This window comes from Dunckerocampus dactyliophorus, chromosome 10, assembly GCF_027744805.1.
Source record: "Dunckerocampus dactyliophorus isolate RoL2022-P2 chromosome 10, RoL_Ddac_1.1, whole genome shotgun sequence".
NCBI classification, from domain to species: domain Eukaryota; kingdom Metazoa; phylum Chordata; class Actinopteri; order Syngnathiformes; family Syngnathidae; genus Dunckerocampus; species Dunckerocampus dactyliophorus.
Genome location: NC_072828.1, coordinates 2,199,382 through 2,216,648, shown reverse-complemented (window position 1 = coordinate 2,216,648; position 17,267 = coordinate 2,199,382). Strand labels below are relative to the sequence as shown.

At 37.2% G+C, this 17,267-nt stretch overlaps 1 protein-coding gene across 2 annotated transcripts in view; it reads right to left on the bottom strand.

Annotated features, from left to right (window-relative positions):
* Positions 1-520: 520 nt before the first annotated feature.
* The window catches only part of cers1 (ceramide synthase 1), a 53,195-nt gene continuing 36,448 nt past the window's right edge, over positions 521-17,267 (bottom strand). For both annotated transcript variants that reach the window (XM_054788941.1, XM_054788942.1), the window contains 6 exons: positions 15,624-15,783; positions 11,541-11,721; positions 11,304-11,465; positions 9,109-9,256; positions 8,820-9,001; positions 521-4,799 (listed from right to left, as the gene is read on the bottom strand). In XM_054788941.1, coding sequence (XP_054644916.1) covers positions 4,757-4,799; positions 8,820-9,001; positions 9,109-9,256; positions 11,304-11,465; positions 11,541-11,721; positions 15,624-15,783 — 876 coding nt within the window. In that variant the 3' untranslated portion in view covers positions 521-4,756. The remainder of the gene's footprint in view (positions 4,800-8,819; positions 9,002-9,108; positions 9,257-11,303; positions 11,466-11,540; positions 11,722-15,623; positions 15,784-17,267) is intronic.

Genomic DNA, 17,267 nt, shown 5'->3' with positions numbered 1-17,267 from the left:
ATAAATCCACGCCTCCCAAAAGTTTGGAGACCCTTTCTTATCCACTAACATGATAAACTGTCTCCAAACTTTTGACTGGTAGTGTACAGTAAAGCTTGTCACGAAGAAAGCACTGGAAGCCTTCAAATGAATCTGGCATTAAAAGAAGCCTGAAAAAGTTCACATGTAGAAAATGAAATCCTTCTTAAAGCCTTTTGAAAATGTCTGTCCCCCTTTGAGACACAAAACAGTAGATGCTAGACCCTTAAAAATGTTGGAATTATCGTGTGTGTGTGTGTGTGTCTTATTTGGACACCCCCCATTGAGACAAAAGTCCATTTTCTTGTCTGATGGCAAGCTTTGTGTGTAAGAATGCACCCTCAGATGAGTTAGTGTCTTTCTTTATCACGCCGTGTCTCAGCGTGACCTTTGCCCTTGTCGGTTGCGTAAAACGGGCAGAAGCACTCAAGTGGTTCGGTCTTAAAAGGAAAAGTGGACTTTCTTCTTTTTTGGGGGAAATTTTGCCCATCATCTACAATTGATGACATTTACATAATGTGACAGCGACAGTTATTAACATTGTTACGCCCAAGAACTACGTTACTGGCGTAGTGACACCACGCACTCGCTCACAGTGCAAAAGGTAACGCTACATATTGGAGCTGCCGCAACTGCTGCTGTGTTTTTAACACCAGGTGTAGCGTTGCTTTCTAGGTTGCTGTGAAATCAATGCACCCAGGAAGGAAGTTAGAATGTTCACGTCTCGCAAAGGATCGTGGATGATGGGTAAAATTCCCCCCAAAATTGCACTTTTCCATTAAGACAAATATGTCGGGAGAATTTTTGGGTTTTTTACAATGTGTGTTACTGCATGACTTGTGTACAAAAACACCCTTCCTCTTTTTACAAACACTTTTCATGAGTTAATTTATTGCTCCTTGGTGCACCCGATTCCTCTTCAACTCTGCAAAAATAAAAATGTGATTCAAAATAAAGCACACATCTGATTATTTTTTAAATATTTTTTATTACTTGAACACCTTTTTATTTCAGGGGGTAACCAAAAGCAGAACAGTCTATAAAAGAGCCAGTGGTTGAATTGTGGGCGATTACAGGGATTAAAATACAATGTTTGATCCAAAAAAAGGTCTAAAAATACCCTCATTCACCCTTTTCCTTTTCTAGTGTTGATCTAGCTAATGTACATTACAAATGCTAATAAATTACAGTGCAATTCTTTTTGGACAAAAGGAATCCTTTAAGCCTGGTGGTGTTCATGCAAGCCGTCCTGCCCGCTGCTCCTACTTCACATTTTGGCACAATCAAAAAGCATTCATTTTGGACCAAAACAAAGACAAAAATCCCAAATGTTTCCTTTTGACCTTGTCGCTGCCTCACAACCCTCTCAGTACCATTTATGCCATCAGGAGCTGGGGCCTACCCCAGCCACTGTGACACTACCAAGGACATTTCTTTACGTTCACGTGACACTTTTTCCAACGTTTGCATCGAAATCAAACAAAGAAATGGGATTGTTATTTCAAGTAGTCACTTCCTGGGCAGCCTCTCAACGCAGGAGTTTCTAAGGTAGTTGAATACTTCTTTACATGCACGCAAAATCAAATTTAAAAAATGGAGTAATACTGTCGCCTCATTGATTTCCAGCAGACAGACGACACAACGTGCACGTTTCTCTTCCAATAAGAGGAGGAGACAAAAGTCAACACACGCAAAAATACCACCTTCTCATTAGGAATGATTGACCATGCCTCTTTTTCAAGACCTGAAAGTCAAGTCATTATTTCAAAATGATATATTTCTTAGCTGCTTGACAGTCGTTTGATTGATCAGGCTGGCATCATAACTTTCTTCTCTTGTTTGCTAACCCTGAATAGTTTTCCTAGAGAAGTCAAGTCAATATGGTCATTAAAGTCCAAAATCTCATTTGTGACCTGTAACACGTTCAATTAAAAAAAAAAAAAAAAAACAGGATAAATTTGGTAAGGTCACTTTTTTTTTTTATACATTTTGGACATTAACGCAATCCAATGTAGATGAATATATGCTATATCTATTATTATATCAATAATAATGAATTCATTTTGTTTTTGCCATATGCAGAGGTACCCCAGTGTCAGGGTTTTTCTTCCAGTCACACACACCAGAGGCCTAGAGACGACATGTGAGCCAGAGCTTTTCTGCCAGTTGCTCACACAAAGCAGGAACCTCGCTCGGTAAAAGTGTCCAAAAGTTGTCATCAAACAACAGAGGAGGAGTTATGATGCTCATTTGAAGATCATGCTGATCAATGAAGCCGCCATCAAACATCTGCTAGGAAAATATGAAATATTAATACAATTTCTAAAAATGATGAAATACGAATGATTTCACTGATTTTAAAAAGGATGTAAGTTTTCACCCCCGAAAGAAGTGTCTTTAAAAGAAAGGTTGTCTCATATTCGGATGAATTCAAACAAGTTAAATTTGCATGATTCTTGAAAAATGGGTTTCACACCATGTCCATATGTGGAATCACAGTCATCAGACAGGCTGTGTCTCCAATGCAATACTCCGTATGTGTACCGCGTGTACGCCTTGTACTCTGTGTACTTTGTTACTCAGGACGGCATGAGCGGATCAGTCGTATCGACACCAATGTTAGTATCGGTATCAATTACTAGTGTGATGAGACTGACACTACAATTTTTCTGTTTATTTTCACCAATACAATAATCCCTCGTTTACGCGGTTAACTGGCTCCAGACTCGACCGCGTTAAATGAATCACCGCAATATGAGTCAATGTTCATAATGGAATATTTTCGTAGTTAAGAGCATAGAAAACCTGTTTTTAACATTATTAGAGCCCTGTAGACATGTCACTTTTACACCCCTATTATTTCGTTTACATCACATTGCTCAGTCTACTGGATTACTGCAGGGCTCCCGCTAGCATAGCAAACTAACTAGTTAACCTCTCAAATGTACTTATCGGCGCTAGCATAGCAAACTGGTCAGCCTGGCCAATTGACTTACTCTAAACTTAAGTGTTTGAAACGGAGTGGTGAGGGGGGACAAATGAATCAAGACTTACCACTTCCACACGGAATGAGAGGAGAAGCGTTTTATCATTCGAGCTCAGCAAAGCACGTCGGCTCGGCTCTGCTAGTTCGATAGCCAGTCTCCATGCAGAGTGAAAGGTAATGTCATTTCATAGCTTTACTGGTGTATAGTGACCAAAATACTGCGTGTAACTTGTCTTTCAATAGTTTTTGACTAATAGGCCACAGTCAACCAGTAAACTGTCATTTATTAATTATGATTTATGATATATAGCGAGGGATTATTGTTTTTGTTGTGTTGGTTCAATTAGATTGTACAGTACAGTGTTTCCCATGCATTCATTTGTGTCACCACGAATACTTCCTGGTGCGGGAGTGGACTCCTCCCCCATCGATAAGCACTCACTGGCGGCTCAGTCATGTTCGTGACATTTTTTAACTCACTTTTTGGAAACGTGTCATGGCCGATTTACGCAAATTCGGCGATTCTGTCACTACATCAACATCCCCACCACCACAAACAGCTGCGGTCTTGTGAGAAACACTGCATTCAGTGTGAACGCACTTCCGCACTCATAAGTGCGCCAATTGAGACACAGCCATTCGTGAGTTAGCTTTCATGGCACGTGACGTCACGTGACCCGACGTTCAGCCAACAAGGAAGAGATGGTCCAGATGCGGAAGAACAAGTCCACTCTCCCTCCCTGGCCCCGCTTTGTATCGCATCACATCAGAAAACAATAATCAAATAAAATAACACACAACAGGAATAAGAACAGTGTGCTCTGACGAGGGAAAAAAACAGCAGCAGCTTCGATAGAAAGAATTCACCAAACAACAACCTGAAGTGCTGACAAAAGGTGGCATGACGGGACAGGAAGTCCAATAAGACGCTCAACAAGGCGACGTTTCATCTGCGGCCCAGTTCCGGCGTTCAAGCATGCTGCTTTTCAAAACAAGAGCCCAAAGTGGATCGAGAAGGTACCAAATCTTACTTTGTAGGAGTGACGGAGGGGGCGGGGCACCATTGTTGTGCAAATTGCATGCTTCCGTCCTTAAGAGCCACAAACACCGGGAGTGTCTGTGCGCTCCTTTCAAAATAAAGTTATGACTTTAAAAAAACTCATTCCAATGTCATGCATTCCTGAATACATGTGCATAAATATATAATTTTCTTCAATCCTATTATTGATTCTGATCTTTACACTTTTTATGGGGCTTTTTTGTTGCAAATTAAATAATAAGGATTTTAAAACAAAACCAAGTCAATCACTTCCAGCTTTTTGCTGTCATTAAAGCAGCTTGTCGGCCTTCATGCCAGTGCAACAGACACACACACGTTGAAAATTGAGGTGAAGTGTTGTAAAAGAACAGGCTGCATCCACACACACACACACACACACTATATAATGTTGCTAATGGATGTGGGAGGCCACCACGGACCCGTGCGATGAGAATAAAATCAATGAGGGATGGATGAGGAAAAAGAACACGTCACTAGGGGCATCTCCGGGTCATGTGACACCTTCACAGTCCAATGCTGACTTGTACTAAAATGCATAATAAGCAACAAGAAGAGATAACATTCACAGTGCTCTAATAATTAAAAAAATAACTCGCTTGTGTGTGTGTGTGTGTGTGTGTGTGTGTTCTTCCTGATCCTTCTCTCCTTCCGTACTGGTGGCCTCCTGCCAGGCGGGGGCGACGGAGAGCCGTTCATAGATGCTTCTCCTTGGTGATGCCGTTCTGAACGTGCTTCCTGCCGACACAGAAGAACGCTAAGTGAGGGAAGATATCAGCGTGTTGAAGGACGTACAGATAAAAAGAGCATCGCCATGGCCGCCCCGTGGTCCTGTCCGCTATTACGCAACACAAACGCCTCTTTAGCTGAGGTCAAAGGTTGCGGTGCTAATCATCAGAAGATAATACGGAGTCAGCCACGAGGCTCGTGGCGTGAAAGGATGCGTGACTTTAGATAAAGGAACGTTGAGGCTTTTTCTTCTTCAAAGCTCGTTCACTTATCTTTTCCTGATTGAGCTGGAGAGGCGGGGGACACCCTGGACCGGTCACCAGCCAATCACAAGACACACCCTAACCCTTACCCCATAAGCTTTACGCTACACCAGGGGCGTCCAAAGGTTTTTCTCCCAGCGGGGGCCACATAGTCAAACATGAAAGGATGCAACTTTGATATTTTGTAAAGATATGCGAAGAAGTTATATAGTGTACTGTATTACGTCAAGAATTTCCCATCTTTGCTCTCGCTTTGTTTTAACATTTTCCAACTCTTTCAACTTTCTTCTTAAATAATCTTCATACATTTTCTTCTTCTTCCCGCAATATTTGGACATTATTCCCGTAATATTATAACGTGTTCCCTCACCCAATTTTGTTGTGTTTCTCATAATATTGTGACTTTAAAAAATAACGCTTCTTTTTTCTTTCTTTAATATTTAAATTTGCTACTAAAATGTTATTTTTCCTCATAATATTACGACGTTAGTGTCATAAAAGATTGCACAGATTAAGTTGGGTTACAACCTTTTCTCTTCATATTTTGATGTAAAATTACTGCTGATTTTTTTTTTTTGCTGTTGTTTTTATTTATTTATTTTTTTTTTTACATTTTCAAATACAGTTTTTCAACTTTCTTTCGAAATAAATCTTCATAAATTTTCTCCTCGCAATATTTGGACGTTATTCCCGTAATATTTTAACATTTTCCCCAATCTAATTTTCCAAAAATGACAACTTTATTTTGTTGTGTTTCTCATAATATTATGACTTAAAAAACAATTTTTCTGTTTTTCTTTCTTGAATATTTAAAATTTTCTACTAAAATGTTATTTTTCCTCATAATATTCACACAGAATTACAACTTCTTCTTTTTACAGCTTTTTTCTCCTCATATTTTGATGTAAAATTACTGCCGATTTGTTTATTTTTGCTATAAATGGTCCAAATATTCAACTTTCTTCTTAAATAATCTTCATGCATTTTTTTCTCGCAATATTTGGACGTTAGTCCGATAATATTATAACGTCTTCCCCAACTCACCTTTCCAAAAATGACAACTTTATTTGGTTTTGTTTCCTATAATATTACAACTTTTAAAAAGTAACGACTTTTTTTCATTCTTTAATATTGCTCCTAAAACGTTATTTTTTCTCGTAATATTACTAATTTATTCTCATAGAATTACAACTTTTTCTCGTTAGATCACAGCTTTTTTCTCCTAATATTTTGATGTAAAATTACTGCTGATTTTTACATTTTTGCTGTTGTTTTCTTTACATTTTCAAATATTTCATTTCCAAATATTTCAACTTTCTTCTTAAATAATCTTCATAAATTTTCTTGTCGCAATATTTGGACGTTATTCCCATAATACTGCAACGTGTTCCCCAACCTAACTTTCCAAAAATGACAAATTTATTTGGTTTTGTTTCTTATAATATTACAACTTTTACAAAAATAAAAAGTTATTTAATATTTCGACTCTAAGCTAGTAAAATGGCATTATTTTAGTTTAGTCTCATAAAATTATCCCTTCTTTTCTAATTAGAACATGATTTTCCCCCTTTATTTATTCTTTGTTGATTTATTCTTGTAAAATTACTGCAGATTTTTCTATTTTTTCTGTCATCTTTTTTTTTATTCTAAGAATTTCTACTTTCTTCTTCTCAATTTTCTTCTCGTAATTTCAACTTAATTCCCCTAATATTTGGACTTATAACTTTTCCTGCAACCCTATTTCCCAAAAATTGCAAATGTATTTGTTGTCTTGGTTGCTTTTCACAACATTACGACAAAAAATCAGGCATTTTTTCTTTAATATTTCAACTTTGTGCTACTAAAATAGCGTTATTTGTCCTCATAATATTATGTTATTCATGTAAACATTAAAATGGTTTTCTCCTAATAGTTTGACTAATTTTTTGGAGGTATTTCCACCAAATACTTTTTCTGCAACCAAATTTTCCCAAAATTACAACTTTATGCGTTGTTTTGTTTGCCTCTCATAATATTGCAACTTTAAAAGAGTAACCACTTTTTTCTTTATTGTTTCAACTTTATGCTACTAAAATGGCACTATTTTTCCTCCTAGTATTATGAGTTTGTTGGGGTAAAATTGACTTTTTTCTCACTGCCACACAACTTTTTTTTCTTAATATTTTTACTTTATTATCTTTTTTTCCCCAATTTTCTTTTCCTATTTCAACTTTCTTCTTGTGAATTGTCTTCTCACAATTTTGCCTTTACTCCCATAACATTTTGACTTTATTCTCCTAGCATTAAAACTTTTTCTGCAACCAAATTTTCCCAAAATTACAACTTTATTCGTTGTTTTGTTTGCCTCTCACAATATTGCTTTAAAAGAGTAAAGACTTTTTTCTTTATTATTTCAACTTTATGTTACTAAAATGACATTATTTTTCCTCATAATATTACAAATTTATTTTCGTAAAAATGAGACTTTTTTTTCTCATTGGAAGCCAACTTTTTTTTCTTAATTTTTTGACTTTATTCTTGTAAAATTATAGCTGTTTTTTTCATTTCTGCTGAGTTTTTTTTCTCCCAATTTTTCCTATTCCAACCTTCTTCTTGTACATTTTCTTCTGTTGTGTATATTGATGTAATTCATATAGAATCACATATAATCTTTGTCAATTTTCTGTTCAGGAAATTATGACTTTAATTATTTTGGCTTGATTCTCCCAACCTAATTTTACAAAAAATGATTTATTTTTTTTATTTGCTGCTCATAAAATTACGACTTACAAAAAAAAATACATTTTTTTCTTTAATTTTTCAACTCCATGCCACTGAAATTATTTTAATTATTTTTACTCATAATACTAAAGCGTCAAACCCTACTTTTTTCTCGTTTTGCCTTTATTCTAGTACAGCTACTACTGTATAGATTTTTCCATTTTTGCTTTTGTTTTGTTTTTTCCATTCCCATATTCTTGTAACGTTATAACTTTTCCCGCAAAGCAATTTTCTAAAAATGACAACTTTATTCAATAAAATAACAGCTGCGGGACGCACTTTGGACACGCTTGGTCCACTATATTGGGTAATAGCAGTGTAAAGGTGACTGTAGGGGTGTTATTTCATGTCTAGAGGGCTCTAATAATGTTAAAAAGTGTATTTAGAAGGTGGTAAACAGATTTTCTATGTCTCACATGTCTAATTATCTCGTATTATGTCTACTATATTGGGTAATAGCAGTGTAAAGGTTACTATAGGGGTGTTATTTCATGTCCAGAGGGCTCTAATAATGTTAAAAAGCGTATTTAGAAGGTGGTAAACAGGTTTTCTATGATTTACATGTCTAATTATCTCGTATTATGTCTACTATATTGGGCAATAGGAATGTGAAGGTTACTATAGGGGTGTTATTTCATGTCCAGAGGGCTCTAATAATGTTAAAAAGCGTATTTAGAAGGTGGTAAACAGGTTTTCTATGATTTACATGTCTAATTATCTCGTATTATGTCTACTATATTGGGCAATAGGAATGTGAAGGTGACTATAGGGGTGTTGTTTCATTTCTGGAGAGCTCTAATAACATGAAAAAGTGTATTTAGACGGTGGTAAACAGGTTTTCTATGCTTTAACTATGAAAAAAATCAAATAGTAAATAAGGAAGCCTACTTGCCATCAATGGACTTGTGACGGTGTCGCGTGGACCCAAAGAAGCGCCATAATTCCATAATTTAAGAGATAGCATTTCTATGTCAAACTGACGTGTCAGGACGTCAAAATCACTCACTCATCGCCGCTTTGGTGATGTCCAGCATCATCATCATCATCCTCCTGTTTGCCGTCATTTCTGGCGGCGTGAGGGTTTCTGAGCAGGCCCGCTGCTGCCTTGCCGCCCTCCTCCTCCTCATACTCCCTGACGTCATTCACCTCCTTCATCTTCAGCACCTTCACCACGAATAAGACGATGAACTAGAGGAGGAAACGCAAACATTTCAAACAAAGATTTGGAATGGAACGTGTGTGTGTGTGTGTGTGTGTGTGTGTGTGTGTGTGTGTGTGTGTGCGTGCGTGCTCACCAAGAACCAGTAGATGTTCATGAGCAGCAAGGCGAGGAGAAGAGCGTTGAAGAAGAAGTAGAAAGGGATGTTGGGGACGGACTGCAGGCTGGACACGCAGGTGGCGTACAGCACTTTTAGGGGGAACCAGTACAGACGGAACCAGAACCTGAGGGACACACAGATGGAACGACAGCGTCACTGATACTTCTACCGGAGTGTGCAAGCTACACCTCACGCAGTGCTCTCCAAAGTGCGGCCCGAGGGCCATTTGCAACCCGCGTCACTTTCTAAACATATCATTTAACAAGAACACTTAACAACCATCTAGTGGTGTAGTAGTTAGCACGTTGGCCAACACAGTAACAGCCTGGAGATGTGAAGACCTGGGTGGGATTCTCCCTTGGGCATTTCTGTGTGGAGTTTGCATGTTCTCCCCGTGTGTGGGGGGGTTTTCTCCGGGTACTCCGGCTTCCTCCCACTTTCCAAAAACGTTAGGAATGTTAGGTTAATTGGTTACTTGGTTACTTGGTTAATTGGTGACTCTAAATGTGAACATTTTTTTTAAGTAGTAATATTATGACAAACAAAACAAAATAAAGTTGTCATTTTGGGAAAATTAGGTTGGTGAAAAAAGTTCTAATATGATGGAAATAGTATTGTGGGAATAAAGTCATCATATTATGAAAAAAGTTCTAATATGATGGAATAGTATTGTGGGAATAAAGTCATCATATGAAAAAAGTTCTAATATGATGGAATAGTACTGTGGGAATAAAGTCATCATATTATGAAAAAAGTTCTAATATGATGGAATAGTACTGTGGGAATAAAGTCATCATATGAAAAAAGTTCTAATATGATGGAATAGTATTGTGGGAATAAAGTCATCATATTATGAAAAAAGTTCTAATATGATGGAATAGTACTGTGGGAATAAAGTCATCATATGAAAAAAGTTCTAATATGATGGAATAGTATTGTGGGAATAAAGTCATCATATGAAAAAAGTTCTAATATGATGGAAATAGTATTGTGGGAATAAAGTCATCATATTATGAAAAAAGTTCTAATATGATGGAATAGTATTGTGGGAATAAAGTCATCATATTATGAAAAAAGTTCTAATATGATGGAATAGTATTGTGGGAATAAAGTCATCATATGAAAAAAGTTCTAATATGATGGAATAGTATTGTGGGAATAAAGTCATCATATGAAAAAAGTTCTAATATGATGGAATAGTATTGTGGGAATAAAGTCATCATATTATGAAAAAAGTTCTAATATGATGGAATAGTACTGTGGGAATAAAGTCATCATATGAAAAAAGTTCTAATATGATGGAATAGTATTGTGGGAATAAAGTCATCATATTATGAAAAAAGTTCTAATATGATGGAATAGTACTGTGGGAATAAAGTCATCATATGAAAAAAGTTCTAATATGATGGAATAGTATTGTGGGAATAAAGTCATCATATGAAAAAAGTTCTAATATGATGGAAATAGTATTGTGGGAATAAAGTCATCATATTATGAAAAAAGTTCTAATATGATGGAATAGTATTGTGGGAATAAAGTCATCATATTATGAAAAAAGTTCTAATATGATGGAATAGTATTGTGGGAATAAAGTCATCATATGAAAAAAGTTCTAATATGATGGAATAGTATTGTGGGAATAAAGTCATCATATGAAAAAAGTTCTAATATGATGGAAATAGTATTGTGGGAATAAAGTCATCATATTATGAAAAAAGTTCTAATATGATGGAATAGTATTGTGGGAATAAAGTCATCATATTATGAAAAAAGTTCTAATATGATGGAATAGTATTGTGGGAATAAAGTCATCATATGAAAAAAGTTCTAATATGATGGAATAGTATTGTGGGAATAAAGTCATCATATTATGAAAAAAGTTCTAATATGATGGAATAGTACTGTGGGAATAAAGTCATCATATGAAAAAAGTTCTAATATGATGGAATAGTATTGTGGGAATAAAGTCATCATATGAAAAAAGTTCTAATATGATGGAATAGTATTGTGGGAATAAAGTCATCATATTATGAGAAGAAACGTGACAAAGGTTATTTAGGAACATTGAAATATGTGAGGTTGATATTAATAATGATCTTTTCCACCTATACGACAACGCTGCCATGCCCATTTTTCTTGAGATGTGTGTGTGTGCGCGTGTTGAGGCCCACCAGGTGATGCTGAAGCTGACGGAGCCCATGTTGGACAGCACGTCATTGAGCAGGTAGTATCCTCCGCCTCTGGACTTCAGGTAGACATTAAGCTTGGTGAACTCCAACTGGATGTCGTTGATGTCGTGGAGGAACAACACCAGGATGCCCACATTGTGGTACCTGCAGCGGCGTGGCAGGTGATGTAAGAGCGCGTGCGTGCACACGTCGGAACGCTAACAAGAGACGCGAATGTACCTGAAGGCATAGGAGAAGCAGATGAGCGCCAGCGTGATGATGTGATGCACCACCATGACAGCAGAGTCCTTCCTCCACGCGTCCATGTAGACGGTGGCGTAGATGGAGTGGCCGTAGAAGCTGCCTTGGATTAGGTAGGCGATGGCGATGTCGATAGGCACTGACATTCCACTCTTCCAGTCTGGAAAAGAAGAAAAAAAAAACACCGATGTCTTCTCTCTGACCCTCAGTGGGATATGTTGTACAACAGTGGTTCTCACCATCGCCCCTTATCTCATTCAATCCCAGCCATTTTTTAAAAGACAACCCCTTTGGCACCGCCCATTTTAGACCATTTGAACTGATCTTTCCAGGCACACAATATTGTGTTCTCCGGCTACGTAAACATGGAACCTACCAAAACAAAGATTAGACTCCCGTCTTTTCTACATTTTCCCTTCTTTAGTAAACAGCAGTACAACATTTGAGTGTGACAAACATGCAAAAAAAAAAAAAGAAATCAGGAACGCTTTTTCACACCACTGCATGCAAGAGAAAATGTGTCCTCCTCCTGATAATGGCTTTTAAAGTATACATGTATTTAGAAGCTTTTGTTGCTGGTAAATATAAGAAAATATAAAAGTACGTCACGTATTCAACACAGCATTTATGTCATGAAATCAAGTCTCTACTTGGTGTGTTTGGTCATGTGTCAACCCCCCTCCCAGGGTGAACAAAAATCGCATCAAAGTACGCACCAACTTTCGTTTTTCAAGTACCGAAGCGCACAGCCTGCGTGATGTAGTCTTTGTCTTTTATCTGAGTGCCTGATTTCCATCACATAAGATAGGATGAAAAGGAGTTTGGTGGAATCCCAACAAGCGGCTCGAACCGCCGTCACACCAGCTCAACATCTCTGCCACCCGCATTCCACACCGGGAAAGGCAACCACTGAGGACAGCGCCACCAACTTCACAGGGAATAGCATTGCTTGTATGCAGGCCTGTCACCATAATGGGATTTTGCTGGACGATAATGGTCCTACAAATTATTGTCGATAATCGATACCATCAATTTGAGAACATTTTTTCATTCATCGTATGGCATAACAATAACAGTAAAAAAAGCAATTTCTGAAGAGTACTTAAACACTGTAATTGGAATAGCAAATGTAGGAGGTCATATTTGAGCTGGACCACGTATCAGTAGTGGCGGAGTGAAAATGTTTCTGATGTCCTTCAACACGTCTTCTCTCACTCGGTTGTACAGTTCAGGAATTGCTGTTTGTGACATGCGACTCCTGCAAGTCGTACTGTCTGTCAAACATTTGTAACATTTTCCCAAATGTTGTCTTCTCAGCCGTATTGAAAGGTTGCATTTGTTTGGCAATGTAGCGAGCCAGACTGGCTGTGAGCCCGCACCATTTTGTGCTATTTTGTTCATACTTATTTTGTCGACCAATCGCCTCAGTAAGCTTTGGCTGCACCTCCCGCAGTAGTTTTTTTACCCAGCTGGGAAAAGTGAAAAGGATGGTTGTGTTTCAGGTGTGTATACAAGTTGGTGGTGTTCCCCCTCTTCCTCATCACTACTTTCGAAACGCGGCCAATGGCTTAGAAACCATCGCTTCTGTGCATTCATTCATGCTAGCTTGTTGCTAGCACTCTGTAGCCACTCACTAGTAGCCCCAACTCCACAAAAAGGGTGAATGAGAGGAGGGTTCACTCTCTCCGTTCATTCCACTATAGAACCAATGTGCACAGACAGATACAGAGTGAACCCTCTTGTCATCCAGCCTGTGTGGCACAGAGAGACGAGTGAATGAAACACACACATGAATGCACATGTCCATTTATCGAGGCTGGCACAATTATCGACTTGTTTGATGAATCGGTTTATCGTGTGTATGTATTAGTTTGCTGGTTGATGCACTCTAACTTAGTCTGCAGCTTCTTAGTGTCTCTCCAGGGGGCACACAGCTGGTTGGTTGGTTGGTTGGCTGGCTGGCTGGCTGGCTGGCTGGTTGATTGGTTGGCTGGCTGGTTGGGTGGCTGGCTGGTTGGGTGGCTGGTTGGCTGGCTGGTTGGTTGGTTGGCTAGTTGGCTGGTTGGTTGGTTGGCTGGCTGGCTGGCTGGCTGGCTGGTTGGTTGGCTGGCTGGTTGGTTGGCTGGCTGATTGGGTGGCTGGTTGGGTGGCTGGTTGGTTGGCTTGTTGGCTGGCTAGTTGGCTGGTTGGTTGGGGCTTACAGCCAAAGGACGGCCTCTAGGATGAATGTTCCCGTTGACATACCTTCTCTATTATTTGGTGCGATGGCAATAAAGCCGTCTTGACTTCCTGACCTTGAGCGCTTATGTAAGACTGCAGGGCTTGTGGTGTGTGATTAAAAATGCACTTTACCCCTCCTCACTCTTCTGCACCTTGACAGTCTCGTGACAGCTGCAACATGCAACTGCAACGTGATCTCACGTGCATACAGTAATCCCTCGCCACGCCACGGCTTCACTCTCAGCACCGTTTTTCAAAAATATATTAATTCATAAATCATGCTGTTTTGTGGTTGAATATGGCCTATTATTAGACCAAAACTATGCATATTGAAGTAAAGTTTTGGTCTAAATGAGGCATTTTCAAGCATAAAAATGAAGTAAAAGACGCATTCAAAAAGGTTGTCATATGTAGTATTGTACACACTGGTCACTAGGTGTCAGTAATGTTACATTCATGAGACAATAGCCACCACAGGAAGTACTGTACAAAACAACAAGGAACTCTCCCAATTCTAACGTGTGAGTCTATATTATGTCTTTTTGTCTTAGGTGGATGTCTTATTTTTCTCATTTGTCTTATTTTCTCTTATTATGTCTACTATATTGGGTAATAGGAGTGTAAAGGTGACTATAGGGGTGTCTTTTCATGTCTAGAAGGCTCTAATAATATTAAAAAGTGCATTTAGAAGGTGGTAAACAGGTTTTCTATGTCTTCTATGTCTTATTTTCTCTTATTTTGTCTACTATATTGGGTAGTATAGGGGTGTTATTTCATGTCTAGAGGGCTCTAATAATGTATGTATGTACTTTATTTTTTTTAATAGTTAATAATGTTAAAAGCATATTTACAAGGTGGTAAACAGGTTTTCGTTGTCTTATTTTCTCTGATTATGTCTACTATATGTCTACTATATTGGCTAAAAGCAGTGTAAAAGTGACTATCAGGCTGCTATTTCATGTCTAGAGGGCTCTAATAATATTTAAAAAGTGTATTTTAAAGGTCAGAAACAGGTTTCCTATGTCTCATATGTCTTATTTTCTCTTATTCTGTCTACTGTATTGGGTAATATGAGTGTATATGTGACCATAGGGGTGTTATTTCATGTCTAGAGGGCTCTAATAATATTAAAAAGTGTATTTCGAAGGTGGTAAACAGGTTTTCTATGTCTTATATGTCTAATTTTCTCTTATTTTGTCTACTATATTGGGTAATAGGAGTGTAAAGGTGACTATAGGGGTGTTATTTCATGTCTAGAGGACTTTAATAATGTTAAAAAGTGTATTTAGAAGGTGGTAAACAAGTTTTCTATGTCTTATATGTCTTGTTTTCTCTTATTTTGTCTACTATATTGGGTAGTATAGGGGTGTTATTTCATGTCTAGAGGGCTCTAATAATGTTAAAAGCATATTTACAAGGTGGTAAACAGGTTTTCGATGTCTTATTTTCTCTGATTATGTCTACTATATTGGCTAACAGCAGTGTAAAAGTGACTATCAGACTGCTATTTCATGTCTAGAGGGCTCTAATAATATTAAAAAAGTGTATTTTAAAGGTCAAAAACAGGTTTCCTATGTCTTATATGTCTTATTTTCTCTTATTCTGTCTAGTACTTGTATATTGGGTAATATGAGTGTATATGTGACCATAGGGGTGTTATGTCAGGTTTAGAGGGCTGAAATAATGTTAAAATGTGTATTTACAAGGTTGTAAACAGGTTTTATGTGCTTTACTATCTATGAATAAAGAATCCTACTAATTTACTTCATACCTGCGCTAAAGGAGGAATGACTGTGTATATATACCATATAGAGTATATGAATGAATGATGTAGGATCTTACTATAGAAGACAGAGGGCGGGTCATGGAAAAAGGAGTAGGACGTGAAGAAGAGCAGGTAGGTGCTGTAGCACCACGACATGGAGTAGAAGACCAGCTTCCATGCGCTCTCCGGCATCTTGGCGGCATCTTTGGGCAGCAAGCTGCACCACCGTGCTAGAGGCTGGAAGGAAAGAGCACAAACACGTCCCACGGGTCAGTACACAGCATGCTGTCCTGTCTGTGTATGCTACATATCTCAGTACTTGTACCTCACACGTTTCTCTCTCTGGCATATTCATTTTGGGCCCATTAATATCCTTTATTTTAAAGTTATGTGGCTTTTCTCTCATTTATACAGGGTGTAAATTACACATACAGGATCAAATACAAACACCAGCGGTGTCCAAAGGTCCACATCGTGAAAAATGGAAGTATGTAACTTTGCCACTTGGATATTTTGTAAAATATGCAAAGAAGTTATATCTTTTGTAATGCATCTCAGCTTTTTCATATTTCTGAAAAAGCCTATTATTAATATCAACTTCACTCTTTTTTTTTTTTGCTGTTTTCCAAATATTTAAACTTTCTTCTTAATCTTCGTTTTCAAAAAATCATAATATGATGACTTTATTCCCACAATATTTTGACTTTAATCCCACAATATTAGAAATATTATCATTTTCCACAAAATTCCAACTTTATTTTGTTTTGTTTCTCATAATATTACAACTCTTTTTGAATCGAGGGAAAGGCTTCTTGAGACGTCATCTGTACTTCTGTGAAGAAGGTGTCGGACGTTTCGCTCCTCATCCGAAGAGCTTCGTCAGCTCTTTCCCTCGATGGACAACTCCTGTACGACTGAGAGCCTACACAAACTCTTTTTTTAATGTTTTTTTCTTGAACATTTCAAGTCTCTATGACTAAAATGACATTACTTTTCCTCATAATATGCCGACTTCTTTTGCTTCAATATTTTAACTTTATTCTCATAAATTTACAGCTGTTTTTTTCCGTTTCTGTTGTTTTTTTAATTTTCCAGCTATTTCAAATTTCTTCTTGTAAATTTTCTTCTGGTAATTCTGACTTTATTCCCTTAATATTTTGACTTTATTGTCCTAACTTTTCCCACAACCTGATTTTTCACAAAATACAACTTTACTTAGTTTTCTTTGTTCTCATATTATTATTAGTTATTATTATATTATATGTCTTTAGTATTTCATCTCTAAGTGACTAAACTGACATTATACTTCTTCATAATATTATGAGTTTATTCCCATAAAATTGTGACTTATTTCTTTAATATTTCAACTTTCTTCTTGTACATTTTCTTCTGGTAATGATAACTTTATTCGCATAATATTTGGACTTTATTCTCGTAACATTATAGCTTTTTCCACAACCTAACTTTCCAAGAATTACACTTTATTTTGTTTTTTTGTGTCTCATAATATTACAACTATAAATTATTCTTAAATATTTCAACGTTATGCTATTCAAATGACATTATTTACCTTCATAATATTCTGAGTTTATTGTGGTCAAATTGTGACTTTTTTATTTAATATTTTGACTTTATTGTTATAAAATTACCGCTGTTATATTTTACATTTCTGCTGCTGTCATTTTTGAAATTTTCCAACTATTTCAACTTTCTTCTTTTTA